The sequence below is a fragment of the Littorina saxatilis genome, linkage group LG4, assembly GCF_037325665.1.
Source record: "Littorina saxatilis isolate snail1 linkage group LG4, US_GU_Lsax_2.0, whole genome shotgun sequence".
Classification (NCBI taxonomy): Eukaryota; Metazoa; Mollusca; class Gastropoda; order Littorinimorpha; family Littorinidae; genus Littorina; species Littorina saxatilis.
The window spans coordinates 51,779,711-51,798,647 of record NC_090248.1 but is presented as its reverse complement, the minus strand read 5'-3'; the positions used below and the strand labels follow the sequence as shown (position 1 = coordinate 51,798,647).

Genomic DNA, 18,937 nt, shown 5'->3' with positions numbered 1-18,937 from the left:
TTGCATCCTCTGCAGCTTGCTCAAACCGTTTCATCATTTCATCTGCCCAGTTTCCATTCAATTCTGCCATAGAATTAAGTGCTAGTTGTCTAGTTGAAACATGAACTTCTAGCACCTCATCACTGACTGTTTTGTATTTTATTAAACTGACTATCTGCACTTTTACTGGAGGTTCAATCAACAAATTGTTTGGAATTTGTTCAATGGCGTCTTGCACACTGGACTGCACATTTTGAGGATCCGTTACTTGTAATTCAACGGTGTCAAATACTGTCGATAAAGATTCTAATACAGAGTCTTCCATCGCTGTGAGTTTGATTTTATAACTCAAAATAAAAATATAAATTAAAAAAATAAAGTTGCTTAGAATTCTTTCTCAGAGCTTCCATTTTTGTTAACACTATAAAATCTGAAATAAAAAATCATTTAACATTTGTACCACGTGGAACTAATTGTAATTCCTCTTTTACAAAGGCTCTTTGCGGTGCTGGTTCTCTCAAGTAATATATAGGTGGATTTGTCTCTACTACTCTCTTGATTTCATGAATGTCAATACTCCAGATTGGATCCGTTGCACGCTTCCTGCTGTCACCCTCAGCTTCACCGGGTGCATATAAATATCTGACTTTCTGATTGAAAGGTAGTAATGCCACTGGTGTTGTTGACTTTGGAGCAACAGGTATTGTTTTCTGTTTGATTGCATCAACTGGTCTTAACCCTGTAGCTTTAAATACCTCCAGATTCATTGCTCTAAGTACTGATGGTAATCTTTTGACCCATTCAGTGTTACGCAATTTACTTTCTGTGTCTAAAAATTCCTGATGGTACTGATATGAAAACAGTTTTTCTGCCAACTGTTTGTTAAAGCTCTCAACAATAGCCTGTGACCTGTGGTTTCCTGGAATACCTCTCTTCACTGTAACATGATGTTTTAACAGAAGCTGGTTGACAGCTCCTTTAAACTCCTTACCATCATCGCACTGAATCATTCTGGGATACTTTAGTGGTCCACGTCTGTAAATTTCTTGCAGGGCAACAGCTGTAGCTATAGCACTTTTCTCTGTCAACGGTTCAGCATCTTTGTATCTTGTTGCAACATCAACTACAGTCAGTGCATACTTATATTTCTTCCTTCTGACTGTGTCGTGCGGTAAATACAGCAGGTCTATTTGATGAGTGTCATTCGGTTTAATGTTAACAAAGTGTGGTCGTGTAATTTTTCTTGGTGCAGGTAAATAGATCTGCCAAACTGCCTGCTTTGACAACCATTTCTTTGCTATATCTTGAGAAACACCTGCTGCGTCACTGAGCTTGTCAATAGCAGTTCTTCCTTTCCAGTATCCTTTTGGGGAATAATATATTTTAGATAACAAAGCATCACTCATGGTTTTTTAAATGACAGAATATTAAGATTTGACAGCACGCGCAATAAAGTAAACAACAGCCATACCAATAACAATGAAAACAATCTCGCCCACCTTCTGCTCTTCTGAAGGCTGATAAAAGTCACCCAGTTTTGGAGGAGCACTTGTCTTCATTTTCTTTCCAGTTACAAGATAGTATTCTTGAATGGCTGCATCAACATTGTCAAAGGTTTTGTTTGCATGTCCTTGCTGCCTGAGTTTATCATTCATAAAGTCTAACTGCGCAATTCGTTTCTTCTCGTATTCATCCTGTGCTTTCGCCAGTTGTTCCATGGCTTTGTTGTGCCTTTCCCTCTCTTCACCATTTTGCAGTTTAGAAAACAAATAGTTGCTGCCAGAAAATGCAAGCGCATTTACAATCGCACCTCCCACCATCATAACCAAGCTAGCCATTTTACTGTCTTACATGTTTATATTTTCTGGAATAATTCCTTGCTTCACCAGGAAGTCTTTTGTTGCAAAGGAAGCTGTCACAACACCAATTAGTTTAGCACCGTCTTCGAAGTCTAACTTTCCCAAGTCGGCTGGTTTCATTCTGAGGAGACTTTTACCCAGCATTGTGTAACCTACACTCAAGCCTCCAATCACTGCAGCGTGATAAACTAGATTAACTATTGTCTTTTCAGAACTCATTTTTATGTTATCAAAATTAAAATATTAAAATTATTCCATATGAAATGAATCCACTGCAGGTACTACTGTGGGCTTTGTTATTGTTTGTACTGCTTTGTTTGTTGGTTTTGGTGTTTCTGATTTTGGTGTTTCTGATTTTGGTTTTTCTGACACTTTATATTTGCCTTGCCAAAGTTTGTAAAGCAAGTATCCACCTCCTCCAACAACAGCTGCTACAGCTACTTTTCTGTATGATAGAAATGAAGATTTTAATTCTTGATCAGTTTGTGTGACCTTAGTCACTTCAGGAATGTTTGGTGTCTGCTCAACCTCAGACATAATGTTCTGCTTTGCCTTTTGATTTAACTTTTTTTGTCTGTTCCATTCGGCTAGTTTTTTTCCTGCTTCTACTCTACCAGGTTTCTTTGTCACTGTGTTCACTTCTGGTATTTTCGTCTGCTCCACTGTCTGCTTCAACTGATCTGTCATCTTTTTTATTCTGAAAATTAATGTGTTTGAAAGTAATTAATCCAGCAACAAATGGTACTAATAAAGCACCAAATCGATAATACAGGCCACAGGCAAGAGATTCGAGGGACTTGGAAACAACAGGGTCATGAGTTAGATCATGTGTTAAGTCTTCCTCCGAGTCGAGAGGTGTAAAATGTCCAAAAATCTTTGTGTACAAACCTATAACAGTCTGTCCAATACTTCTAACCATCTTAGAACCAAGCACTGATTCATACCGTCCATGATACTTTTCTATATCTTCTGAGGAAAGATGTTGTACTTCTTCCACAGTTAACTGCTGCCCAAGGTAGTGTTTTGTTTTTCCACAAACAGCAAGTGAATACAATCTTTCTTTTTTATCAGGTATAGTCCTACTGTCACAGATTTCAATATCTGTAGCAGTCTGCATCAGCAATTCATCACAGTTCATTTTATTTTGATGCAGAATAAAATAAAAATCTAGTAATTAAACTTGAGTAAGAACTTGGGTAGGAACTTAACAAGAACTTAGTAAGAACTTAACAAGAACTTGTGTAAGAACTTGACAAGAACTTGACAAGAACTTGACAAGAACTTGACAAGAACTTGAGTAAGAACTTGACAAGAACTTGAGTAAGAACTTGACAAGAACTTAGCAAGGATTTCTACAAACATACATACTGAACTGGTTGATCAGTTTTTAAAACCAGTTTCGAGTGCTTAGAAGATTTCAGATTATTCTTTATTCTTTCTCTCTCCTGTTTGTTTTCAATGACATCATTTTCTCGAAGACACTCTTCAAAACTGTCACGGTCCTTTGAATAGAACAATGTTATTGTTTTGAGTTGCTCTCTAAAGTCTTTCAGAACTGCATTGTATTTTTGTGTTAATATCCAAACTGATATTAATGCATGTCGTCCACTGAATGCAAGCTTTGCTAGTGCACTTTTCTTTCTAACAATGTCACGTTCTGCTGCACAGTCATCAATAATAAACAGTGTTGGCGTGTTCTGAAAAAGATCGAAATAATGCTCCAAGCAAACATTTAGACGATCAGAAGGATTTACAATAAATATATTTTGATCAGACCATATGAATTTTCTCTCCTTGTATGTTCTGTTATGCTTTATGGTTGGACAGAATATGACTATGTGTTCAAAGTGATTTATGTAAACAGTCTGTAATAAATCCAAAACATATCTTGTTTTGCCGCAACCTGTTGCCCCACAAATCAAAGAACAGTGTGGATCTTTTGGAAGAAAATCTAGATACTTCATTTTAACACGTTCAATAAACAATATCCTGTAATCTGCTTTCAGAGATGTTTAACTGCGCATCTGACACAACAAACACGTAGATCTTAACTGATTTACTACTACTCCCTACTTCCTTTTCAATTTGTATTGTGATTCCTTCTGATCCGTTTTCAATTCGCCTTCCACTTCCATGCAGTTTGTTGTCGTCAGTTGTTCTGAGATCCAGCCATAACGCATATTTATTTGTCAAGAAATCTTCTACGCCAACACCGTGTAAATGTAGATCTTTAGCCACAAGATCAGATGTTGGGTCTTTCAATCTTCCTCCAGTAAAGTACTTTCTTGCTTCATCATAGTGTTGGTATGGCAGCATGCCAGATGCAAATATTTGGTTTGGCTGCCCTTCAATTGTGCAATATACTCTATTGATTAGTGGATTGTAAAACTTTTCTATTTGCCTTTCATATGAATCTTTTGGTTCCTCAAACAACATAAGTATTCCCTTCATTGACCTAGCTGGTGTATTCAAGTTAATGTTCCAGATTGGATCAGCCTGGCTTTTTGAAAGTGTACTGTGATTCAACACTCTTTCATAATAGATAGGCAGCTTAGAACTGTACTGATTTTCTATAAGTCTAGCCAGTTCAGGATGGTTTACAACATCAAACTCTAAAGAAATTCCAGACACCTTATACTTTGCTTCCGGGTCTTGTGAAAGCATAACACGATCATAACTATTGAAAGTCAGGTCGTATGACAGCCTGTCACGCAATGCTCCTTGATAGAAGGGAGGATGTGAATTTATGAGTTCAAAATCAAGTGGAATACAAAATTTGTTTCCAAAAGCAACATTGACAGCGTTATCTTTTTTGTTGTCAGCTTTATCTCCTGCTCCTATTCTAACTTTTATCCCATTGTCTGACTGAATCCCTTGAAACACTCTGTTTTTCTTTTCATTGTCAGTCAACCAATTATCTGCGTAAACTAAAAATACATCTGCATTATTCAATGACATCACTTCCCGCCCTTCCAGTTTGACAGTAATCTTCCTCACAATTGCTCTTCCTACATTATAAGCCAAAGTCCTATTTTCATCTGAGCCAGATTCTAATTCTAATTTGAATGATAGTCTTACAGTGCCTGGTACAATAACATCGTTCTTACCTAGATTAGGAAACCTAACAGTAAGTATTTCATTCTGATCAATAGTAGAAGGATTATTTGTAACTATAACTGTTTGCCTTATTCCTTTTACCCCGAGAGGTTCTTTCAGCCTTCTGTAAGGATCAAGAACAGAACCGAACGATTGTGCCATCTTTTTTTATTTTCAAAATAAAAAATAAGTTACAAATGGCAGAAGGTGGATTTGAAGATTTATTTGAGCCAGCGGACGACATGAGCGAAGCAATCCCTTTGGTTCCCTATCATCATTCACTGCATTATGAGGTGGCACGACATGAACTTCTGGAAGGTAAAGTTAGAGATTTCTACAAAAGTTTAGGAGAAGAACCTGATGTTTTAGATCCAAACCAGTTCAAAATGGAAGCAAATCATTTATATACAACTAACGATAAAGGAGAAAAAGTCCAACTTACATATAAATCTAATCCTGCTAAGTTTCTATCAAAAGTTTCACTAAAACAAAAACTTACTGCTAATCGACTTAGGCAATTAGATATTGTGCCTAGCACACGGTCATCATCTTCCCATGTTGTTTCCTTACTTCAACAAGCAGAACTAGGACTACCAACTGCTACTCAAATAGAATCTGTTCCATTGCAAGATCTTAATAAACTTGCAGATGAGGCTGATCAACTTATACAAGAGATAGAGACTTCTTTTTCTGAGGAAACTTCACTGAAGACTCCACATGAACTATTACCTATGAGAGAAATACAAGCCCTTAATCAATCACTACAAACCATCAGAGGTGAAATAGCAAATAATCTGTCAAAACTAGGTCAGCTGGATGAAGATATAAACAAAGAGAAACAAAAACTTGCTGATGCTGATGATTTGAACCTAGAACAAGAAGTAAAAAACAGAATTTCTAAGCGTTTAAAAGATTTGCAGGAGGAGAAAGCCATAAGGTTAGAAGTTCTAAGTAACAATAGAGAACAACTGAGAACACAGGTCAGCAGAATAAAAAATACAATTCAAAGAATCCTTTACGAAGACACAACTCTTGCTGAAAGAATTAGAACGCTTTTCAGAGAGCAGGGAATCACAATAGCTAGTATACTAACTGCGTTAGGATTTGCAATAAGCACATTAGTGTTAACACTCACAGGTGGCACTGTCACACCTCCACCTCCACCTTCACCTTCATCTCCATCTGATCCGGGATGGGTAAAGAAACAACTCAAACACATTGCAGAACTATTAAAGAAACTAGCAGCAAAAGCTTTGGGTGCACTTCCAGGAATCATTGGTTCAATTGTTAGCTGGCTGTTATCTTTTGCAGGTAAAGTTGTTGGTTTCATGGCTGAACATCTCTGGACTCTAATAGTTTTAATTGCAGGTGTTCTGCTAACGAGAATAAAGCAAAAGTAAGCCTACACCCACTCCACCAATTACTAGAGCAGTCTTCTGCGATTCATGATCATCACTAATACTAACAGCTTGATCATCACTAGTGACAGAATGATCTTCACCTGCAGCGTGATCTTCACTTGTCACGCTTTGTTTCTGTTCATTGTGATATGGCTGTAACATCGTTCTGATTTCTGAATTCAGTTCTTCACCCTTTCCAAGCGGCTGGGTGTCACTAGCAATAATGATTTCATTGTTATAATTTGTTATTGTTCCAATCTGCAGCTGGAGATCAGAAGGTAACATGTAAAGGCCGTTACCAACAGCAAAGTCAACTTTTGATCTTGCATAACGGAGAGAGTCTTGATACCTTTTGATGCTGGAAGGCAGATCAACTGCAGAGTTTATGACATCTTCTAAATTTGATAACAACTGTTTCTGTGCACCAAACCCTGTGCTTGTTCTCATTATGTTTGATCGTGTCTGTGCCTGCGAGCCTAGCAAGCACCACGCATATGTTCGGATAGATTCATTGATCCTTTCAACACCTGATCCAGTGAAACCTTTGCCGGTGTCTAATATAAAAGTAGTCCATGCATTGTGGTGCTCTTGTTCTATTGATCCTAACTGTACCTGCACATTTGAAGAAAAAGATGTATGACCTGGCCAGTAATCAAAATTATACCTCCTGTGGACACCCCATAAATATAGTGTTCCCATACCATGGTTTTTGTCTTGCTTTTGCCTAAAGTCGGTCTTAAAATCTATATTGAATTCATTGCAGAGACGCTCATACACTTTCATGTTTATCCTATTGTTGAATGGGTTCCAGCTCTTTTCATGCGGCATTGGTGCCTGAAGTTCAGACAAGATTCTCCTGCACTGATAGTAAACGTGAAATGTGTACACACACTTTGTCAGTAAGTTTGAATTATTCATGTGGTCTGCATAGGACACTCCACATCCTGTGGTTGCACAGAATATTGCAAAGTTTAACTGATTCTGATAGAACTGAATTGGGTGAGAGTTCCACATCTTTGGAACACTGTCATTTTTGATTGGGGGATTTAGGTAAGAATGGAATGGGTCAGGCACTTTAACGCGAATGGATTCTGTTTCTGTTACAGCAAAGTCCAACTCATGGAAAGAAATAGTCTTTGGATTGTAATATGGTCCAGTTTTGTATTTAACGTCTTTGTTGAATTTATACTGACTCATTTTTGTTGTTGAATAAAAAATGTTTATCACACTAACAAATGTGAAGACTGGTGTGCCAGTTAAACTTGCAAACCCTATCAACAATCAAAATGGAGGAATGAAAGTTGCACTGCATGAAATTATGTACAAGGTTACTTGGTATAATATCAGTAAAAAAAAGGCTAACAACTGGGTTAGAATTAATGGTAAAACACATTCTGTAGAAGATGGTTACTATGACTTCTGCACTTTAGAGAAAGAATTGTTTGCTCCAGTAGGTATTACAGCGAGTTTAAATCATGCAAGTCTCATTGCTACTCTTACTATGCCCAAAACTAGAGAAGTAAACGTTGAGTTTCCAACCAAACTCCTTGATATGCTTGGAATTACAAAAATATACAAGGGAACACGTCCCATTGACATGGATGTTAACAGTGTACTGTTTGTTCACATGAGAGAGCTTAACACATCCTATAATCTGTTTAATGATCAGCGTTCTGATCTGCTTAGGATTCTTCCACCGAGTGATGCCTCTTTTTGTAAAATGCACGTGCCAACATTTAAGACACTTCAGTTCAAGGACTTGGAGGAAGGGTGTCATGAATTCCTACACATTGATCTGAAAAATCAAAGTGGACAACCAGTTGATTGTTTGTTTAACATTACATTGGAAATAGTTCCATAAAATATTGAGTATTAAAATGTCGAGTGGACCTACAATAGCTTATCCTGTTGCATGTTCAACTATAGAGTTGAAAGATTTAGCAGACGCTATCGACTTTGAGAGCAATGCTGAAGTTGGTGCAGTGTATGCATTCGAGTTTACAGACACCGGTTATTACAAGAGAAAGGAAATCGACGATGAAAAGAAACCAAGATTCCTCAAACTAGGTCAAATCCGTGATGTTAATGTACCTGATCCAATTGTCGATGACACATTCTACATGTGGAAACATCAGAATAAAAAATGGGTACTTAGTCCTGTTATGAAAAAGATTGACTGGGAAATGAAGTTTGAATTTGTGAGTCCATACACTCTTGTTGGAAAAGACGACACATTCCGTAAGTCAATCAATGCTAAACCACTAATTGTTAGCCTTGTTCCTGCGTTTAACAGCAGGGGAGAAGTTGCAGTTAAACCTTTCCATAAGAACAACTATCTCATTCACAGAAAACAAAGTGTTGAAAAGGACGCTGACACCATTGTCGATTTTATACCCAAGCTTCCAATAGGGCAGAATGCAACTATGATATTTGATATAGTTGTCAGGAAAAGGGAAGAAACCACAAACACTGTTCTAATGAGAGGAATAAATCTCAACTGGAGACCATTAAATGTTGAAGAAGTCAGAGTATTTATTGCTGTTCAAAAGGATTCTAACACAATAAAAAAACAGACGTCAAACCAAAATGTTGTTGTTAACGCAGATATAAATAATTTAACAGAAATAAGAAGTATTAATCTTACTTATCTTGATTTGATTGCTTTCTACTATACAGATAAGGTGTTAAGCAATGAACAGCTTCAAAGCTTAGCAGAAACACTGGCCAGTGAGAATTAAGATAAATATTTTATATTTTGCATTAAAAGATGACTAGCAGTGTGAAGCTTTATCCTAATATTGATGAAAGTGCAGCAGAAAGTCAACAATTCAGACTGGCACACATTAGTAATATACAAAAACAACTAGAAGATGAATTAGAAAAATATTCTCGCGCTAGACGTAAGTACTCAACAACTTACAACAGCCTTTCTAATGCCAGCACTGGTTCTACTATCCTTGCATCAGCTGCAGGTGTAACGGGAACAATTCTGTTAGCTACCGGAGTAGGGACTCCAGTTTCTCTAATCCTAGGTGGTGTCGCAGCAGCAGTTGGTGGTTTATCATTTATAGCATCAGCTATAATGAAAAAAATTGTGAAAAAGCTTGAAAAACACGAATCCATTTCCACTCTTGCATCATCAAAATTGTCTAGCCTAAAACTGTCTATCAGTAAAGCACTTGAAGATTCAAAAGTTTCTGACGAAGAATTCAAACAGATACAAACAGACTTTGATGACTACAAAAGTAAGAAAGCAAGTATTCAAACAAAAACACGAGCTGAATATAACAAGCCACTCGATATAGAAGATCTGAAAAAGCAGTTTTTAAAAAAGGGGATTCAAATAGGACGGGAAGAAAAAGTAAAAATAGAATCACTTGTAAAGAGTTAACTATTCGTTTAGACAGTCACATTGCATGTATCAGATATAATTCTAACAGTGAAAGAACATATGAAGTAAAGTTTGTAAATGAGAGAGCGTATTGAGCTTAAGAATGTTGTATAAGAGAAAGGGGGAATGTACGTTCTGGGTTACTGATTCCGACAGACCCGGCATTGGTTCAAAACAACCTTACTTTACTGTATTTTTTTTTTGTATGGATTTATGCAGTATTTTTCTGATTTTGTCGCATGTTTCATTTTAGTAAAAGTTTAGTCCAGAAGCCTATTTTGCGTTAATATTTAGGGTCTGTCGGAATCGGTGAGCCAGAACGTACATTCCCCCTTTCTCTCTAAGGTAAACCAAACTGGTATCAAAAGATGGGGCTTACTTTGCCCTATATATCATATATAGGTGAGGTATTGAATCTCAAAAACTTCAGAGAAAATGGGAAAAATATGAAAAATAGCTGTTTTTTAGGCAACATTTATGGCCCCTGCGACCTTGACCTTGAAGCAAGGTCAAGATGCTATGTATGTTTTTGGGGGCCTTGTCATCATACACCATCTTGCCAAATTTGGTACTGATAGACTGAATAGTGTCCAAGAAATATCCAACGTTAAAGTTTTCCGGACGGACGTCCGGACGGACGGACGGACGGACGGACGGACGACTCGGGTGAGTACATAGACTCACTTTTGCTTCGCATGTGAGTCAAAAATGATACAGTGGAACCCCCCTTTTAAGACCTCCAAAAATCTGAGAAAATCAGGTCTCAAAAAGGAGGGAGTCTTAAAAGGGGGGTAATTTGACAGAGGTTATGAACAGAAAATCTGAGAAAACAAGGTCTTAAAAAGGAGGGAGTCTTAAATTGGGGGGTCTTAAAAGGGGGGTTCCACTGTATAGCCCTAACCTGGACGTCTTCCCGTGCCATTTGGCGCGACATGGCAAGGTAGATGACCTTCAGCCACTGTGACCCGCGGTCAATGTCACCTCCCGGACTGTCACGGTCCTCTTGGCACTGCAGCAACCTCTCCGCTGAAAAAAAGTATGCAACTTTGTACATAAGAAAACTCATATATGCGTCCCCAACACAGTCCTTCTCTATCCAACAACACTGCAACAAGAGAGCCATTTGTGTACAGTGGCACCTGTAATGAAAGGACACCCTTTGAACCAGCCAAGTGTCCTTTCATTACAGGTAGCATGTCATAAGAGGTATACTTTGGTCAAGATAATAGAGAAAGAGGTGACAGAAGTTGTCCTTTCAGGAGAGGTGTCCTCTCAAGGGAAGGGACCTCACATTGCAGGTACAACTGTACTTGTACCGTTGAAGAGTTTGTGGTGATATGGCTGCAGCTCCACTTGATGATTGTCTGCTGGGTGACCATCTTACTCCCTTTTCAAAAGACCAAACCGCTGCACTTGAGGGCTGACTGCTTTTGGACATCAGCTTAGGTACACGTGTCTTCACAATGATGTTCTTCATCTCTTTTCTCACCTTCTATTCTGAACCCCCCCCCCCCCTTCCTTTCTCCTGAAATTATTCTCACTCCTTTTCAAAAAGACCATACAGCTGCACTTCAGGGCTGTCTGCTTTAAGACATCAGTCAAAGTACAGGTGTCTCCATGATAATGTTCTTCTGTGACAAGTACCTCATCATGTACTCTGCGAAACCAACACCCCAAGCCTTCATATCCAAGAATGGGCGGGGATGTAGCTCAGTCGGTAGCGCGCTGGATTTGTATCCAGTTGGCCGCTGTCAGCGTGAGTTCGTCCCCACGTTCGGCGAGAGATTTATTTCTCAGAGTCAACTTTGTGTGCAGACTCTCCTCGGTGTCCAAACACCCCCGTGTGTACACGCAAGCACAAGACCAAGTGCGCACGAAAAAGATCCTGTAATCCATGTCAGAGTTCGGTGGGTTATAGAAACACGAAAATAGCCAGAAAATCTGAACAAATAAGACCTTAAAGAAAGGGGTGGTCCGATGAAATGTTGATGGTATTATGTTGTTTTACGTCCTGACGGAGAAACCAGGGTGTTACCCCGACTTAAGATAAGACATACACGTGTGTTTAGGTGTAATCAGCCACCTGCACTTATGGCAGAATGACCAAGGTTGTTTGGGTGCCACTGAGGTGAAACGGGGGTGGGGGTACCATCTGTGAGTCTGCACATAAAGTTGACCTGGGGGTAGTCCTAAAACGGGGGGTCTTCAAAGGGGTGTTCCACTGTACCTGTAACGGTGAAGATTTTGAGGCCGTAGAGCTGCAATTCAGCACTGTCTGCCTTGGACACCATCTCGGGCACCAGTGTCTCCATGATGATCTCCTGCTCTGTCAGCTCCCTCACAACACATTCTGCACAACACACACAGCCAACAGTGATCAACAGTGACAGCCAACAGTGATCAACAGTGACAGCCAACAGTGATCAACAGTGACAGCCAACAGTGACAGCCAACAGTGAGCAACAGTGACAGCCAACAGTGACAGCCAACAGTAACACATTCTGCACAACACACACAGCCAACAGTGATCAACAGTAACAGCCAACAGTGATCAACAGTGATCAACCGTGACAGCTAACAGTGATCAACAGTGACAGCCAAAGGTGACAGCTAACAGTGACAGCTAACAGTGATCAACAGTGACAGCCAACAGTGATCAACAGTGACAGCCAACAGTGATCAACAGTGACAGCCAACAGTGACACTCAGTCAACAGTGATCAACAGTGACAGCTAACAGTGATGCACACTGCACAACACACACAGCCAACAGTGATCAACAGTGACAGCCAACAGTGATCAACAGTGACAGCCAACAGTGATCAACAGTGACAGCTAACAGTGATGCACACTGCACAACACACACAGCCAACAGTGAGCAACAGTGACAGCTAACAGTAACGACAACGAGCATGAACAGCTCCTTGGCTTGTGAAGCTCTTTTCCATTTATACATTAATTTTAACATATGAAAGTGCTGTATTTTGGACACAAAACTCACCTCTCTCTCTCTGTCGCTCTCTCTCTCACACATACACACCCACACCAACACACACACCCACACCGACACACACATACACAAGTGGACAATGGCTCATAGGAGATAGAAATGCAGAGGGGGAGTGTAAATACAGATTTGTTGGGGGAATTACACACACACACACACACATGTCACACACACACACACCGATCTGCACGTGTGCATTTACGATGCCCAGTACATACAATTACTGTACTTTCAGCAATGGCTCACCTTCTTGGCAAAGCACGCTGAGCACCTGAAAACAGGCCTCCACTACACACACTTCAGACTGCCACATCTTCAGACAGTGATAGATTTTGGAGAGCACCCCGCTCTCAATCAACAGTGGTCTCACTGATGCTGAAACCAGAAGAAACACAGTGGTACCTGTTTGTTTGTTTGTTTGTTCGTTCATGGGCTGAAAATGCCTTTTCGCTTGTTGTGTACTCAATTCTTCATCAAAGAATGTTTATGGGAAATATCTCGCTCCACTGTTTTTGAAGTGACCGCCTAAAGATGGCACCCACTGCCACAGAAGCACGTGTTGCTGCCAATACCCTACGTCGCTACTTGCAAGCAAAGTGCAGCGATGTCTGTGACTTGGATATGATCTCCAAATTGGAGTGTACAGTGGAGAAGTGTGCCAGTTCTGAGCAGTGTCAGACAAACATTCTGGACTTTTTTGACGGACACGGAGATTGATCAGAATGTACATGTACATGCTTTTACACGACTTTTTAAATTTTACTTCTAAAATTGTGACAGAAAAGTGAACATTTGAACTATGCCTCTCTCTATGGATTATATTATGAAGCTGTTGAAAACATGCAGAGATTGTACTCTCCAAGGAAAGATCGATGGGACGATCATTTGAAGGTGAGTGGGAAAACTTGTCTCAAGGCCATTTAGGGTTGAAAACTCTACAGCAAATTGCTGATATAACAAACTAAAATGTATCTCCCTTGAGATTCGTTGTACCCGGACTCCACTGTATGTATAATAAGCAGAAAAGGTAAAAGGCCACTTGCATGCTTCTTCTCAGTAATTCTACTGAACTCATACCATAGTTTTGTTTTAATCTATTCGTAACATAATGGTTCAAGAGTGAAACTGACTGGTCATTGACAGGGTGTTCAGCAGACGGAAACATTTCATCACCAAGGTCATATCAGGCGTGTGGTCAGCAAGAACTTCCAGAAAAAGACTGAACTGATGTTTTACAAACTCCTCTTGAAGAAACCGATCTGCAACAGTATCAGACAGAACGTAACATTTAAGTTGATGGATGATGAGTGTCTGGGTCACTGCTCAGATATTTACAGGTGAAAGTCAAACAATGTCAAAGTTTTGTGAGGTATATTTGGGTCAAGGTCACATCAATGTCAACGTTTTGCAACAGAGTCACCAGGAGGTTCAGATTTTAAGACGATGTGGATGCTTCAAAAGTTATTTGCATTTTATTTCATGATTAAAATGTTGTCAAGATAAACAGGTAAAGCATGAAGCTTCATGGAGGGAATATCAAAATTACAGTAACAGATGTCTGCTCTTTCAGATAACAGTTATGCAAACATACAGAGACACATAACTAAATGTACCTAACACAATGGTGCTCACACATGCACACAAACATCCCCACACATCTAGGTACACATTTAGGTTGTTCATGAAGGTAGCCATATCTCGGGTGATCATTGCCACACCCCCCCCCCCCCACACCACACATAAACCTCCCCTCCAAACACACACACTAATCCTCACCCCCTTTCAGGAGAATAGACTAGTGGTACAGTACACCAGGTCACAGTTGTCCATTGAGGCGGCCATGTCTCGGGTGATCACCTTCACGCCACGCCCCCCCCCCCCACACACACACATAAACCTCCCCTCCAAACACACACACTAATCCTCACCCCCTTTGAGCAGAATAGACAGTCTAGTGGTACAGTACACCAGGAGGTCACAGTTTTCCATGAAGGCGGCCATGTCTCGGGTGATCACCTTCACTTCATGCCACGCCCCCCCCTCCCCCACACACACACATAAACCTCCCCTCCAAACACACACACACGAACCCTCACCGCCTTTGAGCAGAATAGACAGACTAGTGGTACAGTACACCAGGAGGTCACAGTTGTCCATTGAGGCGGCCATGTCTTTGGTGATCACCGCCACCAACTGTGTCTTGTGGGACAGCGTCAAGTGGATTCGCACATCATCTGAAATACATTTACGATAATACAGTCCAACCTGCCCTTGTGACCACATCTCGAAAGCGACCACCTGCCAACAACGACCACTCAAGTCAGGTAGATTTACACATCATCTGAAATACATGTACGATTATACAATCAAACCTGCCCTTGTGACCACATCTCGAAAGCGACCACCTGCCAACAACGACCACTCAAGTCAGGTAGATTTACACATCATCTGAAATACATGTACGATTATACAATCAAACCTGCCCTTGTGACCACATCTCGAAAGCGACCACCTGCCAACAACGACCACTCAAGTCAGGTAGATTTACACATCATCTGAAATACATGTACGATTATACAATCAAACCTGCCCTTGTGACCACATCTCGAAAGCGACCACCTGCCAACAACGACCACTCATGTCAGGTAGATTTACACATCATCTGAAATACATGTACGATTATACAATCAAACCTGCCCTAGTGACCACATCTCGAAAGCGACCACCTGCCAACAACGACCACTCAAGTCAGGTAGATTTACACATCATCTGAAATACATGTACGATTATACAATCAAACCTGCCCTTGTGACCACATCTCGAAAGCGACCACCTGCCAACAACGACCACTCAAGTCAGGTAGATTTACACATCATCTGAAATACATGTCGATTATACAATCAAACCTGCCCTTGTGACCACATCTCGAAAGCGACCACCTGCCAACAACGACCACTCAAGTCAGGTAGATTTACACATCATCTGAAATACATGTACGATTATACAATCAAACCTGCCCTTGTGACCACATCTCGAAAGCGACCACCTGCCAACAACGACCACTCAAGTCAGGTAGATTTACACATCATCTGAAATACATGTACGATTATACAATCAAACCTGCCCATGTGACCACATCTCGAAAGCGACCACCTGCCAACAACGACCACTCAAGTCAGGTAGATTTACACATCATCTGAAATACATGTACGATTATACAATCAAACCTGCCCTTGTGACCACATCTCGAAAGCGACCACCTGCCAACAACGACCACTCAAGTCAGGTAGATTTACACATCATCTGAAATACATGTACGATTATACAATCAAACCTGCCCTTGTGACCACATCTCGAAAGCGACCACCTGCCAACAACGACCACTCAAGTCAGGTAGATTTTTACACATCATCTGAAATACATGTACGATTATACAATCAAACCTGCCTTTGTGACTACCTCTCGAAAGCGACCACCTGCCAACAACGACCACTCAAGTCAGGTAGATTTACACATCATCTGAAATACATGTACGATTATACAATCAAACCTGCCTTTGTGACTACCTCTCGAAAGCAACCACCCACCCACACTGACCACTGGGAAAGACCCTGGACAAGTTTTTGTGTGCATATAGTTCACCTTTCCTTAGCAACTTTTTGGCCGGTCCCTTTGGTGGACGTTATAGACGTGTTCGACCATTGATGGCGCTAGTATTTTTTCAAACCGGTACGCAAACTTTAATGATGCAAACAGTCCTGAAAAAAACCGGTAGGCTGGTCATTGGAACCAGTAAGAGTCCAACTCAGACTACTGGTTTTGTTGTTTTACCAGCAAAAAAAACCCAGTAGTTCAAAAATCAACTGGTAGGTCATACCGGCAGCCATTTTTGTTCCGGTATTTTCTCATTTCAACCGGTAAAATACCGATAATTACCGGTTAACGCCAATACTGGTTCGACAGGGTCAGGTGGATCCGCATATCATCTGAATTTTTACAAACAGATGTGAACAGAGTAGAGACAGGGATGGAGATAGGGGAGGGATAAGGAAATAAAAAGAAAGCATTTCTGACCTGGCACTAGGAGTTTGGACAAGATCTTCATTCCATTCATCTGGACCCCAATGTCGGAGGTGTTATCATGCAGAATCCTTATCAGAAATCTGAAACAAGGGACACACCTGGAGTTGACTCAGAAATTTTAAAAATGTTAATATACATGTAACAGCATCTTCTTCCATGGAATCAGTGCATTATGAAACCACTGTCATTCCAATTAACACTTTCTACCCCAGCTATGTTGACCAAGGTTTTAGCCGAGACCAGCTGTGCTGCAGCAGGTCACTCAGAATTGTAGGAACTGTGTAGGAACTGTGTATCAACACACTGGAATACAGGCGTTAGATCGACGTTACAGGAAGCGACTGAAGTGACTGTGTGTACGGATATATCTGTACCACTGGTCAGATAGAGCCATATGAGTGGGTACGGATATGTCCGTACCTGGGAGACAATGAGTTAACTCACCAAATACATAAAATAACTGAAGAAGCAATCTTCCTCTCATTTGTCTCAAGCAGCAGAGATAAGATTTCAAAAAAGAGTGAATATAAACTAAATCTTTGGCCCAATAACTATAACATGCAGGTCCCTGTCCTTCTTACGATTTCTTATCGTAGTGAACCATCTTTTAAGGCTAAATATAACAAATATTAAATGCTTCCGATTCCCCGACCGACTCTATGTTCTATCATCCCGACCCAACAACTTTTGTTTTACCCTCCCCATAAAATATTAATGACAAAATTTAAAAAAAATTGATATGGCAGACTTTTTTCTCTTCTCTGATATCCAGGGGTTAAAGAGCTTGCAAGGTTTCTTTCACGTTGTCCTTCCGGATAGGTATACAGTAAAACCTGCGAGCAAAGGACACCCTTGGGGAACCTTGCCACTGTCCTTTGTACAAAGGTGTCCTTTCTTTTGAATATGAATGCGCAGACATTTTTTGGGAAGAAAAAACACAGCCAAATAGTTTTATTCTAAACTGTGCATTACATGTAGTCATACAGAAAGTGACAAAGAAAACAAGTTCAACATGCAACATGTATGTACAAAACCAGAATCAGTCTGGCTTGGTTCAGACGCACATCTTCAGAATGCTACTCAAGTTCATGACAGCTGTCAGCATTTCAGGGTGAACGGAGAACGAGCGAGAGAGAGAACGAGCGAGAGGGAGAGAGAGAGAGAGAGAGAGAGAGAGAGAGAGAGAGAGAGAGAGAGAGAGAGAGAGAGAGAGAGAGAACGACTGAGCGAGAGAGAGAGAGGACGAGCGAGAGAGAGAACGAGCGAGAGAGAGAAAGAGGTGCAATCGGTTTCTTATCTGAAGCAATGGGCCATTCACGGGAATATTCTTTGATCGAGCTCTCGAAAACCACTCGAAGAGTTCGCCGTTCAATTTCTTTATCACATCGACTCTTTCTTCTAAAGTCAGAAATTTCCGTTTTGACATGATGAGACCGCGATCGACGAAGGATGAGACGAAGATGCATCACAGTACAGAAAGTAGAAACCCTAACTTGTTTTTGTTTGTGAGTTCAGTTTAATTCACGGCATCGACCAATGAGCGTGCACCATACAAAAAAATCAATCTTTCAAGTGCTGTCGTTGGCTTACAAAATAAGCTTCTCGCGCGTTCACATCGCCAGCGAGAATTTGCAGAACCAAGATGGCGGACCGTTGTTGACAGGTAACGAACCAAATCGGGACCAAAAAAGAGTGTCCGCGTCCGCGCCTTTGAGGTGTCCGCTCTTTTAAGGTGTTTTTGAGTGTAAAATACATCCGTCCTCACTTGAAGTGTCCGTTATGCAAAGGTGTCCGCCGAATTAAGGGTCCGCTGGATGCAGGTTTTACTGTACTCTGGCTCATCTTGCAGACTAGCGGGAAAAAAGACGTCCTTTGTGTTTGGAAGTACATGTACATGTGTATGTATTCTCTACTCAAAAAGCACCTCTGTTGTACCCCAAACATTTGTAATTAATTTTAAATAAATCTGTTTGAAAAGAGCTTTATTTGAACAAGGTCATGAGTGATGTGTACACAATCTCGTCTTACTGCACAGTGTTGCTTTGTTGCATATCGTCCAGCATAGACTCACTGACCCCAATGAAGCAGGACAACAGTTGCAACCCCATCTGTAAAAGCAGAAT

The 18,937-nt window shown here is 40.5% G+C and overlaps 1 protein-coding gene across 5 annotated transcripts in view; it reads right to left on the bottom strand.

The window, feature by feature from the left end:
- The window catches only part of LOC138965040 (leucine-rich repeat serine/threonine-protein kinase 2-like), a 135,432-nt gene that overhangs the window by 102,865 nt on the left and 13,630 nt on the right, over positions 1–18,937 (bottom strand). For all 5 annotated transcript variants that reach the window (XR_011455273.1, XM_070337165.1, XM_070337166.1 and 2 more), the window contains exons 5-11: positions 18,843–18,922; positions 16,806–16,894; positions 14,828–14,965; positions 13,862–13,990; positions 12,978–13,106; positions 11,953–12,075; positions 10,627–10,751 (exon numbers count right to left, since the gene is read on the bottom strand). Coding sequence is in view for 4 of the 5 variants with exons in the window: in XM_070337165.1 (XP_070193266.1) it covers positions 10,627–10,751; positions 11,953–12,075; positions 12,978–13,106; positions 13,862–13,990; positions 14,828–14,965; positions 16,806–16,894; positions 18,843–18,922 (813 nt within the window). In the remaining variant the exon portion in view is untranslated. The remainder of the gene's footprint in view (positions 1–10,626; positions 10,752–11,952; positions 12,076–12,977; positions 13,107–13,861; positions 13,991–14,827; positions 14,966–16,805; positions 16,895–18,842; positions 18,923–18,937) is intronic.